This window comes from Schistocerca serialis, chromosome 5, assembly GCF_023864345.2.
Source record: "Schistocerca serialis cubense isolate TAMUIC-IGC-003099 chromosome 5, iqSchSeri2.2, whole genome shotgun sequence".
In the NCBI taxonomy this organism is placed as follows: Eukaryota; Metazoa; Arthropoda; class Insecta; order Orthoptera; family Acrididae; genus Schistocerca; species Schistocerca serialis.
The window spans coordinates 750,405,474-750,432,260 of NC_064642.1; the positions used below are offsets into that span (position 1 = coordinate 750,405,474).

At 40.4% G+C, this 26,787-nt stretch overlaps 1 protein-coding gene across 3 annotated transcripts in view; it reads right to left on the reverse strand.

Annotated features, from left to right (window-relative positions):
- The window catches only part of LOC126481575 (kinesin-associated protein 3), a 206,948-nt gene that overhangs the window by 91,682 nt on the left and 88,479 nt on the right, over positions 1–26,787 (reverse strand). For all 3 annotated transcript variants that reach the window (XM_050105432.1, XM_050105434.1, XM_050105433.1), the window contains exon 11: positions 23,717–23,882. In XM_050105432.1, the coding sequence (XP_049961389.1) occupies positions 23,717–23,882 (166 nt within the window). The remainder of the gene's footprint in view (positions 1–23,716; positions 23,883–26,787) is intronic.

Here is a 26,787-nt window from a genome sequence, read left to right on the forward strand (position 1 = left end):
AACTCAGTTCACTCCTCCATCCAACCGTGATCCACTCCCACTGCCGCTAAATCACCCCCTGTTAAATTTCAAGAATTTCTTAATCTCAAACCTTGCCTCATTATCATACCCCAAATCCCAAACCTGCAAATTAACCTTGCATCTGCAGAAAGAACCATAATCCACTATCTAAAAACAAATTCCCACCTTATAAATTTACCTGCAGACAAAGGCGCCACCACAGTTGTTTTGAACCCCAAGGATTACCTGCCAGAAGGACTCCACCAGCTGTCAGATACATCCACCAACAAACCTTGCCACAGAGACCCCATTTCAGAAATCCAGCAGTATCTCCAGTCACTCCTCAAATCGTTATGCCCATCCCAGAACCTCTCCCCAGAGTCAATCTCTCTGCTCACCCCTACCACTCCCCACACTCCTATCTTCTACATGGTTCCTAAAGTCTGTAAAACCAACCACATAGGACACCGCAGTGTGGCTAGTTACTGTGTCCCCAATGAGAAAATCTCTCTGCTCATAGACCAAAACCTTCAACCTATTACTAGGAATCTACCCTCCTATATAAAAGATACCAACCATTTCCTCCACCGACTCTCCATATTTCCTGTCCCTATACCACATGGTGCCCTTCACATCACTATTGATGGAACCTCCCTTTATACTAACATCCTTAATGCCCATGGCCTTACCACTACAGAACATTACCTTTCTCAGTGCCTGACGGATTAAAAACCAACAACCTCCTTCCTAGTCGCCATGACCAATTATATCCTCACCCACAATTACTTCTTCTTTGAAGGCATTACCTTCAGTCAAATCCGAGGTACAGCTATGGGCACCTGCATGGCACCATCCTATGCCAACCTATTCATGGGCCTTCGAGAGGTATCCTTCCTATACACCCAGAATCCTAAGCCCCTCACCTGATTCAGATTCACTGGTGATATCTTTGTGATCTGGATTGAGGGTGAGAACACCTTATCCACATTCCTCCAGAACTTCAACAACTTCTCCCCCATTTGTGTCACCTGGTCCAACTCAACCCAATAAGCTACCTTCCTAGATGTTGACCTCCACATCAAAGATGGCTACATCAGTACCTCCATCCATACCAAAACCTACTAACCACCAGGACTACCTCCACTTCCACAGCTGCCACCCGTTTCATACCAAGAAGTCACTTCCATACAGCCTAGCCACCCAAGGCCGTCGCATTTGCAGTGATGAGCGGTCCCTCTCAAAATATACCGAGGGTCTCACTGAAGCCTTCATAAACTGTAATTATCCTCCCAACCTTGTACAAAAACAAATCTCCCATGCATTATCTTTCCAGTTTCCCACCACCTCCCAAAGGCCCACCGTCCTGCCACAGAGGAGAATTCCCCTCATAACTTAGTACCACCCAGGACTGGAGCAACTGAATTACATTCTCTGCCTTGAAATGAGAAATGCCCTGCCCACTATCCTTCTCACCCCTCCCACATTGGTATTCCACTGTCCACCAAACCTATACAAGGTACTTGTCCATCCCTACCCCTGTAATACACATAGATGCAAGACCTGTCCCATACTACCTCTCACCACCACCTACTGCAGTCCGGTGACAATCATCATCAATCCCATCAAAGACACAGCTATCTGTGACACTAATCATGTGATCAACCAGCAAAGCTGTAACCACTGTGCTGCATTCTATGTGAGCAGACACCCACAAGCTGACTGTCTGCATCAATGGCCACTGACAAACTGTGGCCAAGAAACAAGTGGACCACCCGTTTGCTGAGCACACTGCCATCATGACATCCTTCATTTCAATGACTGCTTCATAGCTTGTGCCACATGGATCCTTCCCACCAACACCAGCATTCCTGAATTGCACAGTTGGGAACTTTGCCTGCAATATATCCTACGTTCCCGTAACCCTCCTGGCCTCAACCTTTGTTAGTCATCGTCACCCATCCAGCCTCCCTGCTCCCATACCAGCACTATACAGCCCTCATTCCACCATGCACCCAGTCTTTTTATTTTTCTGCTTTACCGCTACCCCCCCATCCTCACCTATCACCTGCCCTCCGTCTAACCTCCCGACTGCACATAGCTGCCCCACCCTCTTTCCACCTCGTCCCTGCACACTCACCAACAGTATTGCACTGCCTGCCACCCCTACCCTACTATCCCTCCCCATCCCCAACCCAGCCTCCTCCTTACCCGCACCTAGTTGCCACTCCCATCATGCAGCGGTGCTGCTGCTCGCAGTGTGGCTAGAGTGCCCTGAGACTGCAGTCACGTGTGTGTGATTTGCGTCTGTGTAAGCGTGTGTGTGTGTGTGTGTGTGTGTGTGTGTGTGTGTGTGTGTGTGTGTGTCTATTGTTAACAAAGGCCATTTTTTAGTCTAGACAGATTATTTATACAAATACAAATTGTGATTATGTGGCTTTTAATGGTTTTTATTATATCAAAAAGACTGACTTACATATATTTTACAAAAGAAATGTGTATGTGATACAAAATTCACTGAATTACCTAAATGTCACATTACTAAATATTTTTTCAATGGAAGATTATGTTTCCTGTAAGTGATATAAGTACCAACGCAGCAGAGACTAAGATTAGGTTAAGCTGAGTTTCTTAAACAAGTACAAGGTGTACGAACTTTTCAATGAACATAGTAACACAGTTAACAGTTACGGACAGGACGAATTGCTAATCACCATAAAGACGACATGTTGAGTTGCAGACAGGCACAATGAAAAGACTATTACATGTTAAACTTTCAGCCAAGGCCTACATCAGAAAAGCAAACAAAAACACACACATTCACATAAATAAGCATACCTTACACACAGATGACCACTGTATCTGGCTGTGCAGGCCAGACAATTTGAAACGTGTCACACAGGAGAAGCAATCTGTAGCGTACATCTACAGCTATATCTACATGATTACTCAGCTATTCACAATAAAGTGCCTGGCATAGGGTTCAATGAACCACCTTCAAGCTGTCTCTCTACTGTTCCATTCTCAAATGGCATGCGTGAAAAACTAGCAGTTAAATTTTTCTATGCAAGTCCTGATTTCTCTCACTTTATCATGATGGTCATTTCTCTCTATGTAGGTGGGTGTCAACAGAATGTTTTTGCAATTGAAGGAGAAAACTGCTGACTGAAATTTCATGAGAAGATCCTGTCAGAATGAAAAACAAATTTGTTTTAATGATTGCCATTCCAATTCATGTACCATGTCTGCAGCACTATCTCCCCTATTTCATGATAATACAAACAAGCTGCCCTTCTTTGAACTTTTTTTGATGACATCTGTCAGTCCCACCTGATGCAGATCCCATACTGCACAGCAATACTCTAGAATATGGCTGACAAGTGTGGTGGAAGGAGTCTCTTTAGTAGACCTGTTGCATCCTCTAAATGTTCTGCCAATGAATTGCAATTTTTGGTTTGCTCTACCCACAACATTATCTATGTGATCGTCCCAATTTAGGTTACTTGTAACTGTAATTCCTAAGTATTTAGTTGAATTTACGGCCTTCAGATTTGTGTAATTTATTGCATAATCGAAAATTAGCAGATTTCTTTTAGTAGTCATGAGCATAACTTCACACTTTTCTTTATTCGGGGTTAATTGCCATTTTTCCCACCATACAGATATCTTGTCTAAATCACTTTGCAATTCATTTTGGTCATCTGGTGACTTTACAAGATGGTAAATGACAGCATCATCTGCAAACAGTCTAAGAGGGCTACTCAGATTGCCTCCTGTGTCATTAATATAGATCAGGGGAACACTGGATATTACTTCTGTTTTACTCAAAGACTTTCCATCTATTACAATGAACTGTGACCTTTCAGACAGGAAATCATGAATCCTGTCGCACAACTGAGGTGATATTAATTGCGACTATTAATCAAATTGCGTGCATATGGAGTATCGTCTCAGTTGTGTGACTGGATTCATGATTTCCTCTCAGAGAGGTCACAGTTAGTGGTGATAGATGGTAAATCATCGAGTAGAACAGAAGTGATATCTGGCGTTCTGCAAGGTAGTGTCATAGGCCCTCTGCTGTTCCTGATTCATATAAATGATCTAGGTTATCTGAGCAGCCCCCTTAGATTGTTTGCAGATGACACTGTAATTTATCGTTTAGTAAAATCATCAGACAATCAATTCCAATTACAAAATGATCGAGAGAATTTCTGTATGGTGCAAAAGTGGCAATTAGCACTAAACAAAGAAAAGTTCGAGGTCATCCACATAGAAACTAAAAGAAATCCGATAAATTTTGGGTATATGATAAATCGCACAAATCTAAGGGCTGTCAATTTGACTAAATACCTAGGAATCACAATTTTGAGCGACTTAAATTGGAAAGACCACATAGATAATATTGTGGGGAAGGGGAAACAAAGTCTGTGCTTTGATGGCAGATCACTTAGAAGATATGAAAAACCCACTAAAGAGACAGCCTATATTACAATTGTCCATCATCTGCTAGAATACTGCTGCTTACCAGAAAGGAGTGACAGAGGACATCAAAAAAGTGCAAAGAAGGGCAGCTCATTTCGTGTTGTCGCACAATAGGGGTGAGAGTGTCACTGATATGATATGTGAGTTAGGGTGTCAGTCACTGAAACAAAGGCAGTTTTCCTCATGGCGAGATCTATTTACGAAATTTCAATGACCAACCTTCTCTTCCGAATGCGTAAATATTTTGTTGATGCCCACCTACAAAGGGAGAAATGATCATCATAATAAAATAAGAGAAATCAGTGCTTGAACGGAAAGATTTAGGTGTTCCTTTTTCCCCACACGCCATTCGAGAGTGGAATGGTAGAGAAGTAGTATAAAAATGGTTCAATGAATCCTCTGCCAGGCACTTAAGTGTGAATTGCAGTGTAACCATGTAGATGTAAATGTAGATATTCCATAGACACGCAGTTTGCTTAGAAGACACTTGTGAGGAATGGTGTTGAAAGCCTTCTGGAAATCTAAAAATGTGGAATCAGTTTGACATGCCCTGTCAATAGCACTCTAATGAGTATAAATAGCTAGTTGTGTTTCACCAGAACGATATTTTCTGAATCTGAGCTGTGTGTCAATAAATTGTTTTCTTCAAGGTATTTCATAATGTTCGAACACAGTATATGTTAAAAAAACTCTACTGCAAATCGATGTCAGTCACATGGGCCTGTAATTCAGTGGATTACTCCTACTTCCCTATTTGGGTACTGGTGTGACTTGAGCCATTTTCCAGTCTTTAGGTATGGTTATTTCTGTGAGTGAGTGGTTGTATATAATTGCTAAATATGAAGCTATTGTATCAGCATACTCTGAAAGGAACCTGACTGGTGTACAATCTGGACTGGAAGCCTTGCCTTTATTAGGTGATTTAAGCTGCTTTGCTACACAGAGGATATCTACTTCTATGTTTCTCATCTTGGCAGTTGTTCTTGATTGGAATTCAGGAATATTCACTTCATCTTCTTTGGTGAAGGAGTTTTGAAAAATCGTGTTTAATAACTCTGCTTTAGTGCCAGCTGTTATCGCGCAGTGAAGGTATTGATTGCATCTTGCCAATGGTGTGCTTTATGTATGACCAGAATCTCTTTGGGTTTTCTGCCAGATTGTAGAAATTATTAAAAGCATCTCGCTCTGAAGTAAGTGATGCATTTCGGACTTCTGCAAAACTTTTTGTCAATCTTGGGGATTTTGTGTTCTTTTACATCTGGCGTGTTTTTTCCTCTGCGATCTGACCTGTTTTGTGTACCATGATGGACCAGTACCACTACTTATCAATTTATGTGGTATATATCTCTCAACTGCCAACGATACTATCTCTCTGAAATCATTCCATATCTTTTCTATGCTTACATGATCAGACCGGAAGGAGTGAAGACTGTCTCTTAAAAAGGCGTTAAGAGCATTTTTATCAGCTTTTTAAAATAGACATACCTTGTGTTTCTTTTCGATGGTTGTAGTAGGTGTTATGATAGCAGCAACTGCATTGTGCTCACTAATCCCTGTATTCGTCACGATCTTTTTGTCCACGATTATTTCTTGCTAAGAGGTCAATTATGCTTTCACAAACATTTACGCTTTGAGTGGGCTCATGAACTAATTGTTCAAAATAATTTTCTACAAAACCATTCAGTACAATTTTGGATGATACAAAGTAATATCTCCAGTTATAGTTACATTCTCAGCAAGTACACCGAGTCCTTTCATCCATACATGTATTTTCTCATCATTACTAACTTTTCTGCAGGAACGAGTATACAGAGTAAAAGGCATATTGCTATACACAAAACTAGGTCTACTTTGGTTCTTCGGGTCAATTCCACAATTCTTCAGGTCAATTCCACAATGCCATGTCTTGTAAGTGATGACGTCTCGGTCAGCAAAAGATTCTAGTCCAGGCAGCGAAGCATTCTCACAGTGAACAATAGCGAGTGTAAACCACCCACTGCCAGCTGCTCCAGTTGCCAGATCAAGTGAGAAATTAACTCGACAACCACAAAAGAATATAGGTCCATTGAGAATAACAGATTGTGCAGCCTACCGCTGGCTTTACACTTATAATTTTTCCAGCATATTGAGGGAAGATTGAAGTCACCACTGACTATAATTGTAATAGTGGGGTACCTATTTGAAATGAGACTCAAGTTTTCTTTGAAATGTTTAGCAACTATATCTTCTGAGAGTCTGGGTGGGGTCAGTAAAACAACCCAATTAATAGTTTAGTCCAACTGTCAAGTATAACCTCTACCCATACTATTTCGCAGGAACTATCTGCTTCAATTTCACTACAAGGTAAACTACTCCTGACAGCAATAAATACTCCACCACCAACTGTATTTAATCTATCCTTTCTGAACACTGTTAGATCATTTGAAATAATTTCGGGTGAACTTATTTCTGGTTTTGGCCAGCTTTCTGTATCTATAACTATTTGAGCTTCAGTGCTTTCTATTGGGGCTTGGAGCTCTGGTTCTTTTCCAGCACAGCTACGACAATTTACAACTACAATACCGATTGTTTCTGCAACTACCTTACTGTGTTTTACCTGCCCCCATTTAGACGGACACCCTTTCTGTGGTTTCCTGAGACCCTCTAACCTATTAACTGCCCAGTCCCCTCCACACAGCCCCTGCTACCCGTGTAGCCATTTCCTGTGTGTAGTGGACTCCTGACCTATTAAGCAGAACCTGGAAACTCACCACTCGATGGCACAAGTCAAGGAATCTGCAGCATACACAGTCACAGAACTGCCTGAGCCTCTGATTCAGACCCTCCACTTGGCACTGTACCAGAAGACCACAACTGGTTCTATTGATGATGCTGCAGATGGTGAGCTCCATCTTATTCTTGCAAGTAAGACTGGTAGTCTTTACCATTTCCACTAGCCACCCAAAATCAGACAAAATCTCCTCCGATCAAAAGTGACACACGTCATTGGTATCGACATGAGCCACCACCTGCAGTTGCCTGCACCCTGTACTCTTCATGGCATCTGGAAGCACCCTTTCCACATCCGGAATGACTTCCCCTGAATGCACACAGAGCGCACACTGGCTTCCTTCCCCTCCTTGGCAGCCATGTTCCTAAGGGGCCCCATTACGTGCCTAACATTGGAGCTTCCAACTACCCTCTGTGAATGCCCAGACCTTGGGGGCTGAGAAGCTTTCTCTGGAACAGGGTGGATGACTGCATCTGGCTTAGAGACTTTTTCAGTCACAGATAACGCCCAAAACCTGTTCATCAAATGAACCAGGGAGGCCCTAAGATTGGTCCCTTGGAAAGTCTTTCGCTGTCTGCCAGATTTTGGAATGATCGCCCACTCAACCACGGGTGAGGGGTCGACCTCAGTGCAGGCAGTACCTGGGATGGCCACAGCAGTGGACTGATCAGGGGACACGTGGGACGTGTTCAATGTCCTTTCCATACCTATATCCAAACTCTCACAGTGATGCCCCTGGGCAGCAACTTCAAGTTGCCTGGAGCTGTGAGAGAATGGTCACTAACTCAGCTCCCATCTGTACACAGCAGTCACAGTTCCTATCCATTACCAAAGTCATTCCTGTTTGAAGCTCATAAAAAATATGTAACAAACGAATGGTGTACTCAGCTTATTAGCAGCAGGAATTCGAAGTGCTCTATCACTGACGGTCTAACTGACACTGAGCTACACTATCCAAAACAAACGAAAGCCTGTACAATTTGAGGGTCGATAACAATGGCAGTACTGTATGCTACACTGTTATTAAAATAAAAGGCTGTGCCTAGTAGGCACTCAAACAAGCAAGAAATTACAAAAATAAACTAATAACTACCCAGGTATCTGAAAATAAGTGACCCCTGTTGGAAGCTCATAAAAAAAAATATAACAAACAAACGGTGTACTTGCATTATTAGCAACACGAACATGAGGTGCTCTGTCACTGACGGTCTGTCCAACACTCAAGCAGGGAAGTGGAAGGGGTAGAGGGAATGGGTGGAGGAAGAGGAAACAGTGCTGCCTTGCTGAGCGTGAAGAGACAAGGGGTGACAGACAAGACTACTTGGTACAGCATCAGAAGGGTGTGGGGGAGGAAAAAAAAAAAAAAAAAAAAAAAAAAATGGGAGTGGAAAGGAGAGGAGCAGAGAATGAGAAAAGATCACGATGTGCATTGGCAGACAGCAGAGCAGAATGAAGGTGAGAGGATACAAGTTGGGAGGAGGTGATAGGACAAAGGGGGCCAGAACTGGGTATGATTCTGGGAGTGGAGAACGTGTTGTAAGGATAACTTCCATCTGCACAAAGCTAGTACATGATATGTCTGCTTTCACAAGTGACCTGGCCTCTGATGGCAGTAGGATAAGCCTGTGACAGGTCTGGAGAAGGAAGTGCTGAATGGGTTCATTGGGTAGGTCTTGCACCAGGGTCTTCCAGAGTGGTATGATCCTTCTGGCAAGGAGTTTGGTTTGGGAGTGGCATAGGGATGGACTAAGAAGAGAAGGCATACAGACAAATCCATGACGCAGCCACAGGCACTCACCCAGCACCCTTGTTTGCCAACCCTCTTATGGGCTGTCTAGAAGAAACTTTCCTCGTCTCCCAAAACCACAAACCTCTGATCTTGATTGGATTCATTGATGTTAACTTCATGATTTGGACTCATGACTAGGGCACCATATCCTCATTCCTTCAAAACCTCAACACCTTCTCTCTCATCCACTTCACTTGGTCCTTTTCAATCCAACATGCCACCTTCTTAGATGTTGACTTCCTCCTCTCTGAAGGCTCAATCCACACCTCTGTCCACATTAAACCTATGTACCATCAGGATGTGAAAATTACCGAACTATCAGCTTAATAAGTCACAGCTGCAAAATACTAACACGAATTCTTTACAGACGAATGGAAAAACTAGTAGAAGCCAACCTCGGGGAAGATCAGTTTGGATTCCGTAGAAACACTGGAACACGTGAGGCAATACTGACCTTACGACTTATCTTAGAAGAAAGATTAAGGAAAGGCAAACCTACGTTTCTAGCATTTGTAGACTTAGAGAAAGCTTTTGACAATGTTGACTGGAATACTCTCTTTCAAATTCTAAAGGTGGCAGGGGTAAAATACAGGGAGCGAAAGGCTATTTACAATTTGTACAGAAACCAGATGGCAGTTATAAGAGTCGAGGGACATGAAAGGGAAGCAGTGGTTGGGAAGGGAGTGAGACAGGGTTGTAGCCTCTCCCCGATGTTGTTCCATCTGTATATTGAGCAAGCAGTAAAGGAAACAAAAGAAAAATTCGGAGTAGGTATTAAAATTCATGGAGAAGAAAAAAAAACTTTGAGGTTCGCTGATGACATTGTAATTCTGTCAGAGACAGCAAAGGACTTGGAAGAGCAGTTGAATGGAATGGACAGTGTCTTGAAAGGAGGATATAAGATGAACATCAACAAAAGCAAAACAAGGATAATGGAATGTAGTCTAATTAAGTCGGGTGATGCTGAGGGAATTAGATTAGGAAATGAGGCACTTAAAGTAGTAAAGGAGTTTTGCTATTTGGGGAGCAAAATAACTGATGATGGTCGAAGTAGGGAGGATATAAAATGTAGGCTGGCAATGGCAAGGAAAGCATTTCTGAAGAAGAGAAATTTGTTAACATCCAGTATTGATTTAAGTGTCAGGAAGTCATTTCTGAAAGTATTCGTATGGAGTGTAGCCATGTATGGAAGTGAAACATGGACAATAAATAGTTTGGACAAGAAGAGAATAGAAGCTTTCGAAATGTGGTGCTACAGAAGAATGCTGAAGATTACATGGGTAGATCACATAACTAATGAGGAAGTATTGAATAGGATTGGGGAGAAGAGAAGTTTGTGGCACAACTTGACCAGAAGAAGGGATCGGTTGGTAGGACATGTTCTGAGGCATCAAGGGATCACCAATTTAGTATTGGAGGGCAGCGTGGAGGGTAAAAATCGTAGAGGGAGACCAAGAGATGAATACACTAAGCAGATTCAGAAGGATGTAGGTTGCAGTAGGTACTGGGAGATGAAAAAGCTTGCACAGGATAGAGTAGCATGGAGAGCTGCATCAAACCAGTCTCAGGACTGAAGACCACAACAACAACAACAACCATCAGCAATCAGCAGTACATGCATTATGACAGCTGCTAACCCTTCTACACTAAAAAATCCCTTCCATACATCCTAGCCATCCGGGGAGAGCATACCTGCACTGATGGCAGCTCCCTTGCCCAGTAAGCTGAAAGTCTCACAGAGACCACTGTGTGGGGTAGCTGCGCAGTCTGAGGTGCCTTGTTGACATGGTTCGCACTGCTCCCCCCGTCAGAGGTTCAAGTCAACCCTCAGACAAGAGTGTATGTGTGTGTGTGTGTGTGTGTGTGTGTGTGTGTGTGTGTGTGTGTGTTGGCCTTAGTGTAAGTTAGTTTAAGTGTAAGCTTAGGGACCGATGATCCCAGCAGTTTGATCTCATAGTACCTTACCACAAATTCCAAAAAATTTTCACAATGACCTTCAGACATGGGCACCAGCCCCCAGCCTAGTCCGCAAACAGATTTCCTATGCCGTATCCCCAAACATCCAAAGCTTCCCACCACCCTCCAAGAACCAGATAAGAAGCAGTGCTCTATTTGATCACCCAGTACAACCCCGGACTGCAACAACTGGATACAAGATGACTTGGACAGGATTTGTGATTGGTGTAAAGAATGGCAGCTAACTCTAAATATAGATAAATGTAAATTAATGCAGATGAATAGGAAAAAGAATCCTGTAATGTTTGAATACTCCATTAGTAGTGTAGCACTTGACACAGTCACGTCGATTAAATATTTGGGCGTTACATTGCAAAGCGATATGAAGTGGGACAAGCAAGTAATGGCAGTTGTGGGGAAGGCGGATAGTCGTCTTCGGTTCTTTGGTAGAATTTTGGGAAGATGTGGTTCATCTGTAAAGGAGACCGCTTATAAAACACTAATACAACCTATTCTTGAGTACTGCTCGAGTGTTTGGGATCCCTAGCAGGTCGGATTGAGGGAGGACATAAAAGCAATTCAGAGGCGGGCTGCTAGATTTGTTACTGGTAGGTTTGATCATCATGCGAGTGTTACGGAAATGCTTCAGGAACTCAGGTGGGAGTCTCTAGAGGAAAGGAGGCGTTCTTTTCGTGAATCACTACCGAGGAAATTTAGAGAGCCAGCATTTGAGGCTGACTGCAGTACAATTTTACTGCTGCCAACTTACATTTTGCGGAAAGACCACAAAGATAAGATAAGAGAGATTAGGGCTCGTACAGAGGCATATAGGCAGTCATTTTTCCCTCGTTCTGTTTGGGAGTGGAACAGGGAGAGAAGATGCTAGTTGTGGTATGAGGTACCCTCCACTACGCACCGTATGGTGGATTGCGGAGTATGTATGTAGATGTAGAACTGAACCACATCATCCACCAGTGCTTTATCTATCATCATGTCCTGATATGAGGGACATCCTACCCACCTCTCCTAAAGTGGTGTTCTGTTGCCAACCAACCTTCACAACATCCTAGTCCATCCCTGTGCACTTCAAATCCCAACCACTTGCCACAAGAATCATATGCCTGTGGAAGACCTAGGTCCAAGACCTGCCCAATTCACCCAGCACTTCCTATTCCAGTCCTGTCACAGGCTTATCCTACCCCATTAGAAGCCATGCACCCTGTGAAAGCAGGCACATCAAGTACCAGCTCTGCTGCAATCACTGATTACCTTTCTATATTGGTGTAACTAGCAACCAGCTATCCACCAAGACAAATGACCACCACCAAACTGTGACCAAGAGAAAGTGGACCATCCTGTTGCACAGAAGGGAACTGGCATATCAACCTCGATTTCAATGGCTGCTTCACATCTGGATCCTCCACTCCACAATCAGCTTTTCCAAACTGCACAAATGGGAGCTGTCGTTATACTACATTCTCCCCTCCCAAAATCATACCAGCCTCAACCTACGGTAACTTACTGTCCCCACACACTCCAACCAACAGTTTTGACCCTCTCTGGCCTATCACTTGCTCCAAACTCATGTCCCATCATCATCTCTCTGTCAATGCAACCACCGATCTTTTCCATTTCTCTGTTCCTCTCCTTTCCACTCCCTTTTTTCCTTTCACTTCCCTCCCTCCCCCACAGCCTCCTGACACTGCACCAGGTAGCCTTTTCTGCCACCTCTTGTACCTGCATGTTCTGCCAGGCAGCACTGTTTCCTCTTCCCTCACCCGTACCCAGCTATCCCTTCCTCTTCTACAGGTTGTTGCTCCCATTCAAAGCATTTCAGTTTCAGTCTGGCCTGAGCAGCCAGAGATAGTGGTCATGTGTGTGCGACATATGCTTACTTGCGTGAATGTGTGTGTGGTTTTCTTTTCTGATGAAGGCTTTGGTTGAAAACTTAATGAACTCCACACATCATCTTTACAGTGAGTGGCAATATATCCTTTCCATAATTGTTGATATTCCAACTTGGACTTCCCCTTATTTAGATACACAATTAAATCAGTTTCACCCTCTAATTTGATGGCATGCTAGTAACTTCTAAAACTTATCCCATTCCATTCCAGCCACCTGGTATTATTTCCAGTTGAGAAACAGTTTAGGTTGCAAAGTTATTTAATTTCAGTAATGTGTTTCAACCTTTTGGGCCATCGTCAGATTATCTACAAAACAAGAAAACAATCCATTAAGAATAAAAAGAGGGAGGGGCATCATTTTACTAAACTAAACTCCATCCAAACAGGCCTTGGAAAGCCCAATGGTACCGACCGCCCACCGTGTCATCCTTAGCCCACAGGTGTCAGTGGATGCGGATATGGAGGTGTATGTGATCAGCACACCACTCTCCCAGTTGTATGTCAGTTTACGAGACTTGGGGCACAGACCGGGGGCATCATTTTACCTTGGACAATTATGTGAGACACTAAGATAATATATATATTAAAACTTATGTAAAAGGTAACTGAATGTAAAACCCATTCATTATAGAGTCATACAGAATGAGAGGTTATCCTACTTAAAAGAAAGAAGTTATAAAAATAAGCCACCCCACATATGAAAGGGATGGGAAAATTTCAAAAACTGCAAATTACCTTAAGCACATCAATAAACATCAACATAGCACAGCACAGACTATACATCCAGAAGTATAACTGCAGTATCAGCTGTGCAGAGAACAATAGATCTGTTTAGCACTCAAAAAAATATGACTATGACAGAGCAAAAGATAACAATACGGCACTATAAACCAGCGATAAGGTGCGTACATGAATATAAAATTATGTAACACACATAGATTAAAATAAATATAGGCAAAACAAAGGAAGTAGGTAACATAATAGAAGCATACAAATTTTGTAAAACCAAATATCTCATCCCATCTGGCAAGTCTCTCCAGACCCGGGATTCTGGATGACTTTTCCACACTCTACCTCTTTTCCTAAACCTCTCCACTTCCTTTCACTTCACCCCTCTTCCTTCCCCTTCGTCCCTTCTGCCAAAAAAAAGGATCCACTGGCTCCAAAAGCTCGCACAAGTAAAACCGTTTTTTGTGTGTGTTTTCTCCTGCTGCCACTTAGTGAGTAGATTTTTTTCCAGCCAATTACATCATGTTGTCAAAAATTGATTATTTACATGATATCCATATACAAGCAAACGAAAAAGGTAGAGTGATGGCAGCATGTACATAGTGAATCAAGTATGTCATAAAATCCCATAATGCACAGTAAATTGGCTAAAATGTGAGGTGCATGTACAACACACATATTCAATAACCAGCAAATCCAAAGATCCAGGCATCAGAATTAGAACTCATAGGAAATATTGCATTTCAAAAACCAAGACCTAATCTTAGATGTCAAAAATAAAGACATATAGAAAGCTTAAAAATAAAATATGTCAAATACAATGAAATAAACTGCCTAAAGAGCACCATACCAATCATTGTCTCTAACTTCTCTCACACCAAAAGTGCAATATTTAAATAATCCCGTTGTGTGAGAGATCATCAAACAGAAACCAAAAAATATCATTGCATCAAAATTGTAAAAACTGCTAGCATTATTAATCATTTGATCGTTCAGCCAATTATCCTTATAGGCAAACAGGTGTTTAACAGTTTCTAATTCCTTGAGCAGATTCAACTTTTCCCCCTTACAAGCAAGGTGTACTATTCTCAAGTTTTCCATTATGAGAGACTGGTGACCACTTGACTCAAGATAGTCAGCAACAGCAGAGTGCTGTTTAATCTGGCCTGTCTTAGTTCACAAATTCTTACTGAACCCAGTCTCAAAGAACTCTGCCAGTCTGTCCTATACAGGGTGTTACAAAAAGGTATGGCCAAACTTTCAGGAAACATTCCTCACACACAAAGAAAGAAAATATGTTATGTGGACATGTGTCCGGAAACGCTTACTTTCCATGTTAGAGCTCATTTTATTACTTCTCTTCAAATCACGTTAATCATGGAATGGAAACACACAGCAACAGAGCGTACCAGTGTGACTTCAAACACTTTGTTACAGGAAATGTTCAAAATGTCTTCTGTTAGCGAGGATACATGCATCCACCCTCCGTCGCATGGAATCCCTGATGTGCTGATGCACCCCTGGAGAATGGTGTATTGTATCACAGCCATCCACAATACGAGCACAAAGAGTCTCTACATTTGGTACCGGGGTTGCGTTAGCGAGGATACATGCATCCACCCTCCGTCGCATGGAATCCCTGATGCGCTGATGCAGCCCTGGAGAATGGCGCATTGTATCACAGCCGTCCACAATACGAGCACGAAGAGTCTCTACATTTGGTACCGGGGTTGCGTAGACAAGAGCTTTCAAATGCCCCCATAAATGAAAGTCAAGAGGGTTGAGGTCAGGAGAGCATGGAGGCCACGGAATTGGTCCACCCCTACCAATCCATCGGTCACCGAATCTGTTGTTGAGAAGTGTACGAAAACACTTCGACTGAAATGTGCAGGAGCTCCAACGTGCATGAGCCACATGTTGTGTCGTACTTGTCAAGGCACATGTTCCAGCAGCACAGGTAGAGTATCGTGTATGAAATCATGATAACGTGCTCCATTGAGTGTAGGGGAAGAACATGGGGCCCAATCAAGACATCACCAACAATGCCTGCCCAAAAGTTCACAGAAAATCTGCGTTGATGACGTGACTGCACAATTGCGTGCCGATTCTCATCAGCCCACACATGCTGATTGCGAAAATTTACAATTTGATCATGTTGGAATGAAGCCTCATCCGTAAAGAGAACATTTGCACTGAAATGAGGATTGACACATTGTTGGATGAACCATTCGCAGAAGTATACCCGTGGAGGCCAATCAGCTGCTGATAGTGCCTGCACACGCTGTACATGGTACAGAAACAACTGGTTCTCCCGTAGCACTCTCCATACAGTGACGTGGTCAACGTTACCTTGTACAGCAGCAACTTCTCTGACGCTGACATTAGGGTTATCGTCAACTGCACAAAGAATTGCCTCGTCCATTGCAGGTGTCCTCGTCATTCTAGGTCTTCCCCAATCGCAAGTCATAGGCTGGAATATTCCGTGCTCCCTAAGACACCGATCAATTGCTTCGACCGTCTTCCTGTCGGGACATCTTCATTCTGGAAATCTGTCTCGAAACAAACGTACCGTGCCACGGCTATTGCCCCGTGCTAATCCATACATCAAATGAGCATCTGCCAACTCCGCATTTGTAAACATTGCACTGACTGCAAAACCACATTCGTGATGAACACTAACCTGTTGATGCTATATACTGATGTGCTTGATGCTAGTACTGTAGAGCAATGAGTCGCATGTCAGCACAAGCACCGAAGTCAACATTACCTTCCTTCAATTCGGCCAACTGGCGGTGAATTGAGGAAGTACAGTACACACTGACAAAACTAAAATAAGTTCTAACATGGAAATTAAGCGTTTCCTGACACGTGTCCACATAACATCTTTTTTTTATTTGTGTGTGAGGAATGTTTCCTGAAAGTTTTTGTAACACCCTGTATACACCATTTCAGAGTCACTGCATTCCAATTTATATTCTGTGGGAGCCCTCAACGTGAGTATAACTCGGCTGAATTTTATTACTGGTAGTGACGACAACATGCATCCCCTGCTTTCGAAAAAGCTTCCCTGATCGTAGAGAGATTCCTCATAAATGGGATTCTCATGGATTTGGATTTCAGAACCAATGAGGCAGGAAGACCTTTGCACTCAATTACTGATGTTTTTTCTTTATATACTTTATCATCTATTGCAGTATTGCAGGAATTGCTAACAGATGCATTTCAAGTTACCTAATTTTTCTGTTGAAGATGGGCTCAGCGGTATCTCGCTATTAAGGTGCTCCATAGATTTGGAAAAAACTTAGTTTATAATGGTGAGGATCAAAGGAGGTGAATTATAGCCACTAACCATGGATTTACAATAGATGCCAGATTGAATCCTACCCCCATCTAGGTGCAGCTGCAAATCTAAATAATAAGGTATCCTGTAGTGGTCCATCGCTTCATCAGTAAATAGCATGTTCGGGTGCAAAGCATTAAATTCTTCAGCTAGTAAAAGAATGTCAGACACAGGGCCACTGAAGTCACTCATGTTGTCATCTGCTTAACGATGATAGAAGAGGACCTGATGAGAAAAAATAGCATTCTAGATAAGATATTTAGTCTCTAAATTATTAATAAAAATGTCTGAGACACTCTGATAACAACTGCCCATGGCCAAACCATCATTCTGCTTATAATACTGATGACTAAATGAGAAGTAGTTGTGAGACATAAGTAGCCTAAATAAGGTGATTACTTCTACTATGTAATCTGAGCTCATCTAACAATATTTAAAAAAAAAAAATCTTTATAATAATGATCATCTCATCCAAAGGAACATATGTATACAAGTTTTTAATATCCAGAAAGACTAAACTACAATCAGGTGAGAAAGTATTGTCGTTTAAAAGTTGAACCAACTCCCTTCTATTAGAAATTGCAAAACATTCCTCACAGATGAATGTTTTTCATAAAAACAATATGTATTTGGAAATAAGCTTCACCTGGGTTCCTTATACCGTTAATTATTGGACACATCAGGAAGCCAGCCTTCTACATTTACATCTGTATGGATATGTTGCAAATCACATTTAAGTACCTGGCAGAGTGTTTATCGAACCACCTTCACTATAATTCTTTATTATTCCATTCTCCAAAAATGTGGGTAAAAAATGAACACCTATATCTTTCTGTATGAGCTCTAATTTCCCTTATTTCATTATAATTATCATTTCTCCCCATGTAGGTCAGCATCAACAAAATATTTTCGTATTTGGAGAAGAAAGTTGGTGACTGAAATTTCATAAGAAGATTCCGTCACAACAAAAAACATCTTTGTTTTAATGGTTTCTAACCCAAATCCTGTATCATGTCTGTGACACACTCTCCTCTATTTCATGATAATACAAAACATGCTGCTCTTCTTTGAACTTTCTCAATGTACTCCATTAATCCTATCTGGTAAGGATCCCAGACCATGCAGCAATATTCCAAAAGAGGATGAACAAGCATAGTGTAGGCAGTCTGTTTAGACATCTGTTACATTTTCTAAGTGTTCTGCCAATAAAACATGTTCTTTGGTTTGCCTTCCCCCCCAACATTTTCTGTGTGTTCTTTCCAATTTAAATTGTTCATAATTGTAATTCCTAAATATTTAGTTTAATTTATGGCCTTTTCATTAGACTGATTTATCATGTAGCTAAAGTTTAATGGATTCCTTTAAGCACTCATGTGATGACCTCTCACTTTTCATTATTTAGAGTCAATTGCCCATTTTTGCACCATTCAGATATCTTTTCTAAATTGGTTTGCAATTTGTTTTCATCTTCTGATGAGCTTATTAGACAATAAATGATAGCACCATCTGCAAACAACCTAAGATAGCTGCTCAGATTAGCTCCTAAACTGTTTATATAGACAAGGAACAGCAGGGGGCCTATAACACTTCCTTGGCGAATGCTGGAAATTACTTCTGTTTTACTTGATGACTTTCTACCAATTACTACGAACTGTGAACTCTCTGACAGGAAATCACGAATCCAGTCACATAACTGGGATTATATTCCATAAGCATGAAATTTCACTACAAGCCACTTGTGTGGTACAATTTCAAAAGCCTTTTGGAAATCTAGAAATAGGAAATCAATTTGAAATCCCTTCTAAATAATACTCAACGCTTCATGTGTGTAAAGAGCTAGAGTTGTGTTTCACAAGAATGATGTTTTCTAAATCTTTGTTGACTGTGTGTCAATAAACCATTCTCTTTGAGGTAATTCATAATGTTGAACACAAACTACGTTCCAAAAATTATACTAGATATTGACATTAATGATATGGGCCTGTAATTACTCCTACTACCTTTCTAGAATATTGGTGTGACCTGTGCAACTTTCCAATCTTTGGGTACGGATCTTTCATCGAGCAAGTGGTTGAATATGACTGTTGAGTATGGAGCTCTTGCATCAGTATGCTCTGGAAGAAACCTAACTGATATATAGTCTGGATCAGAATACTTGCTTTTACTAAGTGATTTAAGTTGCTTCACTACCCCAAGTATATCCACTTCTCAGTTACTCATATTGGCAGCTGTTCTTGGTTCAAATCCTGGAATATTTACTTGTATTCTTTGGTGAAGGAATTTCAAAAGGCTGTGTTTGGTAACACAGCTTTAACAGCCCTGTCATCGATAGTATATTCATTGGTATCACGCAGAGAAGGCACTGACTGTGTCTTTCTGCTAGTATACTTTACATATGACCAGAATCTCCTTGGATTTTCTGCCAGGTTTTAAGATAAAGTTTCGTCAAGGAAACTATTAAAGCACCTCGCATTGATGTCCGTGCTCAATTTTGAGCTTCTGTAAAAGATCAGCAATCTTGTAAGATTTTGCATTTCTTTAAATTTGAAATACTTTGTTTCTGCAACAGTGTTCTGACTCGTTTTGTGTACCAAGAAGGATCAGCTCTGTCAATCGTTAATTTATGTGGCATAAATCTCTCAATTTCTGTCGATACTATTTCTTTGAATGCAATCATATCTGCTCTACACTTACCACTACATTGTTAATTTGGAAGGAGAGGAGATTCTCTCTCAGGAATGTGTCAAGTGAATTTTTAACTCTTTTTTGAATAGGTATATTTTCGTTTATTTCTGGGGGATCTGGGAGTCACAATATTCAGTCTCACTATGACAACCCTGTGTTCCCTTATCCCTGTATCCATTTTGATGCTTGTTATTAGCTCAGGATTATTTGTTGCTAAGAGCTCGAGTGTATTTTCACAACTGTTTACTATTCACATGGGCTCATGAACTAATTACTCAAAATAATTTTCAGAGAATGCATTTAGCACCATTTCGGATGATGTTTTATGTGTACCTCTGGGTTTAAACATGTATATTCACTAACATCACTAGGGTAAATTACAGTCATCACCAACTATAACTTTATGAATCAGGTACGTGTTTGACATTAAACTCAAGTTTTCTTTGAACCATTTGGCAATTATAACATCTGAGTTGCGAGGTCAGTAAAATGATCCAATTATTATTTCATTCCAGTTGCCAAGATTGACCCCATACTAACTCACAGGAACTATCTGCTCCAATTTCGCAATAAGATAAATTACTTCAAACAGCAACAAACACACCATCACCAACTGTGTTTAGCCTATCCTTTTGGAACATCATTAGGATCTTTGCAAAAATTTTGGCTGAACTTATCTCCTGCTTTAGCCAGCTTTCAGTGTCTGTAAATATTTGAGCATCAGTGATTTCTATTAGTGCTTGGAGCTCTGGTACTTGCCTGATACAGCTACGACACTCTATAACTGTTATACCAATGGTTCCTGTATCTACATTCCTATTTTTGTATTTCATGGAGACCCTCTAACCTAAAAAACCAGTCAGCCCCAGCTACTCAGGTAGCCACCTCCTGCGTGAAGTGGACAGCTGACATATTCACTGGAGTATTACAAGTCTTCATTTTGGCATGAAACGTTGGTGTATCGCAGGACACATCACTTTCATTTTGCAAACAAGGTCAAGATACAGAATACAAGATAGACTGAATATTTTAGCTTTTAGAGCATACCTTTCTGCAGTGAAAATATTGCATAAGGATGTCTTGGATGAAATGATGAGAGTTATGAATCATATTGCTGACAGTTGATTGCTCAGATACATGAAAATAAATTGCAGAAGTTAAGGAAAGTTTATTGTTGTCCAATTTACAGGTACCATAAGGAGGTAAATGCATATTTTCCCTTTGCCGAGCATGTGGTAAATTTGGCAGAGTTGGATTTCAGTATGCATCAGTGGTGCTTACTAAATAAAGGTCTTAACATAACATCCAATGATGGCTAGATGATAGGATGGTTATGTCTTTGGTGGCAGATTTAAAAACTGCATTTGATGCTACCACATGCAGCAAGTCAGAAAAACTTAGAGAGATGTATAGCACCAGTGACCTTACTGAAAATGCTACACATAAAAGTCTAATAATAAAGACCTGGTGCTTTTTAAATTCTATAAACAAAAAACTGAGATCAGAAGAAGCATTAGTTGTTCTTGCTAAGGGCAAGACATTGGACGTCATTTATAGAATGTATGATATTGCGAAGACTTTGTGATTTTCTGAGGAGAACAACATCCAACAAATAGATTATGAATCTACTGAAATCTGTACAAAAGAGCTAAAACCTATACAGATGGCTGCTCCAGTATTTTTTGTCCTGACCATGTTCCAAACTGAAAGTGATGTACACTAAGACACCAATCTTCAAGCCCAAATTAAGGTTCATAACACTGGTTTCCCAATACTTCTGATAATTAATGTTATAGGGAAACCACATGTACCTGCAATTACATGTTGTTTTAACACAAAAAGTTCGTCTGTTAGGAAAATTTCGGGATTTGTAGTAGAAAGGAGTTGGATCAACTTTTAAGTGACAAAACTTTCCCACCTGGATGCAGCTTGCTCTCTCTGGATATTAAAAACTTGTGTACAAATGTTCCTTTCGATAAGACAATCATTATTATAGAAGAATTTCTTTTTAAATATCGTTGTATGAGCTCTGATCAGAAATTAGAAGTAATTGCCTTACTTGGGTTATGCAGATCTTGCAACTATTCCTCTTCCAGTGATCAGTATTATACGCAGAATGATAGTTTGGCCATGGGCAAATGCTTAACATCATGTTTCACAGACACTTCTGTTAATAACTTAAGAGTCTAAGTATTCTAGTCAGGATGCTAGCCTTTCTCATCAGGTCTTCTTCTATCACCGTTGTGTAGCCAATAACACTATTGTCTTCAATGTCTGTGTGTCTGACATTCCATTCCTAGGCAAATAATTTAATACTTTACACCCAAACATGGTATTTACTCGTGAAGCTATGGACCACAACAGAACACTTAATTATTTAGACTTGAAGCTTCAGCGTTATGGGGATAGAATTTAATCTGCAATCTACCATAAATCCGTGACTGGCGACTCTATGGTTCACACTGCCTCCCACCATCCTCATCAGTACAAACCGAGGAATGATCTGGCTTGGTTAAAAACTCTACAGCATTGAAATTTAAAATCATAAGTGTGCCAATTTCTGTCACAGTGGAAAATCAGACTTCGACGAGGCAAAACAAGCAGGTTCTATGCAATAAACATAAATTATAATTATCTCAATGAGATGGCTACAATGGTGGCTGAACGGATCACAACCAATCCAGCTAATTCTGATCACAAAAACTCACCACTTGAGCCATGAGATGAGCAATTAAAACATAATGCAGGCATTAAAAGGAAGAAGCACACTACAATGAATTTCAATTATCATCACTTATTATTCACGAAGACTTAAATGGACAACATGTCCAAACATACACAAGCAAAAAGGTATAAGATCAGCTAACAAAGGGAGAATGAATCAAGCAACAAAAAAATACAGTGAGTCTCCGTTTTACTCATGGACATAAAAATTAAATCAGTGTTTATTACAGTTTAGTCAAAATACTATATGAGTTCTTTTCTCACCATAAAAGTATTTTTCCAGTTCAATAAAACATCACAGTCTCTTCAAGATAAGTTATACAGACTACAAAAGAAAAAAAATCATTATGATGTTTCACACTGTACATACACTTTAAATTTTAGCAAATGTACTGTGCATTACTTGGCTTTTGTGACACACTTTATTTGCCATGTATCATGCTATCACCATTTTACCTTTTCTTTAGCTTGTATACGGGCACCTCATATACATTTGTCTTTACATACTTTGATTGCTTCTGTTATGTTACCTACTTCTTACACTTTGCATATAAGCCTTTTAATCTATTTGTTTTACATAGTTTTAGATTCATGTATGCATCTTATTGCTAATTTTGTGTGGCATCTGGTTATCTCCTGCCACACCAGTACTGCGTGTGCTTTCTAGTCTATCATAACCACATTTCTATGAATGCTAAACAGACCTATTGTGCCATGCACAACTGACACTGAATTTATACTTTCATAAATGTGGTCCTATACTTTGCTGCCATCATGGCATCTGCAGGTTTGCTTAAGGTAACACATGTTTTTTGAAACATTTTTGAAATTTTCCCGTCTTCCATATGCAGGGTGGCTTACTGTCGTAATTTATTTCTCTTAATTAGGTCCACCTCTCATTCTGTATGACTCTATGAGGGATGGATATTATAGCGAGTAACTTTTGCATAAATTTTAATCTTAATGGATTGTTTTCTTGTTTTATGGACAATATGATGATGCCCCAAGAGACCAAAACGTGTTACTGAAATTAAATAACTTTGCAACCCAGACCATTCTTTCAATTTGAAACTAGTAACTTCCTTTTATAAACAGCTCAGTATAAAATGTACTACAGCATTTAGCTTTGCTGTCCTTATGCTAAAAATCCTCCAGCTGCATATGCACAAAAATTAAATTTATAATTAGCCATTGTTTCCACACTAGGTCCTTTGGTTTTTTAATGACTACAACAGTACTTTAAAATCTCAATGATATTTTGCATCAGTGATTACTCAAATTTTGGTAAAAAGTGTCTACACAGTATGAGCTCAAAAATAAAATGTTTGCATGCTAACCTGGTACCATTATATTGCTGACCCACGGGATAAGGTTAAATCGTTGCATTAGTTGTGAGAAATCTAAATCAGGTATAGTCATGTTTCCCAAAACACCAACACATTCTACAACAAAATCCTCATTTGTACACTGGATAACTGCCTGAGCAATATCACCAACGAACTCCTGAGAAAGAGACAGAATTTAAAAACAATGTTAGCAACTAACAAAAACAAATATATCAATAGTTGCATGATATAAACAAGTGAACCAATTACGAGGGTATTATTAACATATAATATATAAGAATAACAATGATTTTTCCCACCCTGTATGAAAATCATTGAACACAAGCACTACAGCAGAAGGTTTCAAAACCCTGTTTCATTAAACACAAAGTGAAAAAAGATCTGCATACGGAAGACAGGGGCAAAATAGCTATCACATAATGCTGGCAATAGAAATCTACATATGTAACACAAGCTACTGTAGAGTGCACACACAGGAGTGCCCATACAGGACCAGCGAAACTCCTTACCAAAATTGGAAGATTTGTATTAACAAAGGAAGCAAACACTTAAACATGCGTGAATATCATCAGAGGTTTGTAAGCAAAAAGATACAGATTTTGTTCAAAAACATGATCTAGATCATGATGGTGCTTTGAATATCATTAGCACTGAAGAAGATAAGCACTTTGAGTTTGCAAAACTGAAAATCACTTACAGTACTTGTCCTCTGAATATGTTGCTTTGACATTCTTTGTCTCTAATTTGTCTCCAGAATTGAAAATGAAACAATTAAATGCATTTCCTGCCAGAAGCAGAGCCATTAGGCATAGAAATTAAAAGAGTTCAAGGCAGGAATCAATCAAATCCAATAAATTATCAAGCAGTGGAAATGAATCATTTGTTTCTTATAAAATCAGTCTATTTTTTGTGTATTTGATGTAAGTCTCAAGCACCTTAAGAGACATACTGCATGGTAGCACTAAAATTAATGTTTCATCAGTGTCCTATACCTAGTTCAAAAACTAAAAGTTGTAAACGATATGGTTGAGAGTGACCTTAAGCCCATAGAGAACTACAATAAATTCTAACAAAAAAATGAGAAACAGGAGCAGTATGTGCTTCAAGTCCTATATGTGTCTCAGCAGTTGTTTCCAGGATATACAAAAGAAACTTTATCACAGAATAAGGACTGTCAAAATAAAATGTCTTTTTCTCATAATATGTGCCTCACAAACATACAGAACAGGGTTGCCCAATATACAATGGGTGTTTAATAAGTAACGCAACACTTTTTTTTTTCTCTGCTGATTTCATTTGAAATAATGTGGAGTTTGTAGTGGGACATCATGGAATATTCCCACTTTAGCCCCTATAGTTTCATGAAGTTTTGATAGGTGGCAGCACTATACATAGCCTTCAAAATGGCATCTTTAACTAAGGTGCTTTCCAAGCTGTCACTGAGGTTTTTTTAGCAGAAAAACAGAGCATCATAGATATTCATAAGCACTTGCATAATGTCTGTGGAAACCTGGTAGTGAACAAAAGAGCAGTGAGGCATTGAGTGAGACAGCTATCATAATAACAACTAGGTCGCACAAACCTGTCCAATTTCCCAGCTGGCCGTACACAGTTGTGACTCCTACAATGTCGGAATGTGCGGACATATTCTTTCCAGCTGATTCGCAGATCACAACCAAACACCTCACTGGTCAATTGGATACCTCTTACAGTAGTGCTGACACACTCGTCCACCAGTTGGAGTCCTCAAAGGTGTGTGCCCACTGTGTCCCTCACTGCCTGACAGAAGGTCAGAAAGAGCTATGAAGGACCGTCTGTGCAGAACTGCTTGCACATTACGAGGCTGATCATGACAATTATTGTCAAACTTCATCACAGGCAATAAAACACGGGTTCATCATTCTGAACTGGTAAAAAAATGACAATACATCGAGTGGCATCACATCACCTCTTCTCCGAAAGAAAAAGTTCAAAGCCACACCCTCAGCCAGTAGAGTCATGGCGATGGCCTTCTGGGACTCTGAAGGGGTTATTCTGTTTGATGTCCTCCCTCAAAGGGCAATGATCAAGTCTGAAGTGTATTGTGCCACCTTCAGGAAACTGAACAAATGTCTTCTGGATGTTCATTGCCACAAAAATGCAAACAAATTTCTCCTTTTCCATGACATCATAATACCTCACACAGATCTGCACACCAGAGAGGGGCTCACAAAATTTCATTGGACTGTTCTTTCACATCCACCCGACAGCCTGGATCTCGCACCTTCTGACATTCACCTGTTAGGTGCAATGAAGGATGAACTTCATGGGAAGCAGCTTGGGATGATGGGGAGGAGGTTATTGATGCAGCATGATATTGGTTCTGATGTCAACCAGTAAAGGGTGGTACCATGCGGGCATACACACCTTCCCTGTAAGATGGCATAAGGCCATCCATTGAATGGAGATTATGTTGAAAGACAGGGTTTTGTAGGCAAAAAAGTGGGGAGTAATAAGGTGTATTGGAAACCTGAACAAACACCAACCTGCTCTCAAAAAAAATGTATTGCATTACTTATTGAATGCCTCTCGTGTTATTAAAGTTATTACAGCAGAGTTTAAGGGACACTACTTACCCTTTTCCCACTGAGCCCAAATTACACACAACACATTTTCTCTTGAAATAGACACTTACTACAGGAAGTACAGAGAAAAATCAATCTTGAAGAATAAGAGCTATCCTAATGTACATACACACATATGGAAGTGTGGGGCTAGATTTAGAAAGAGCAAAAACTGTCAAGAAGAAACAGGACATGGAAAAATGCATGTACAAGAAAGTAGGTCTCTCTCTCTCTCTCTCTCTCTCTCTCTCTCTCTCTCTCTCTCTGTGTGTGTGTGTGTGTGTGTGTGTGTGTGTGTGTGTGTGTGTGTGTGTGTGTGTGTGTAGAAATAATGTAAGAGGCTACAGTAAACTCATATTTGCTTTTGAAAGTTACAAACACTGTTTAGATTCTTTCATTTTATCAATATTTTTCATTTCTCTGTATCCTCACTCAAAAGATTAAAACATACATTATGTG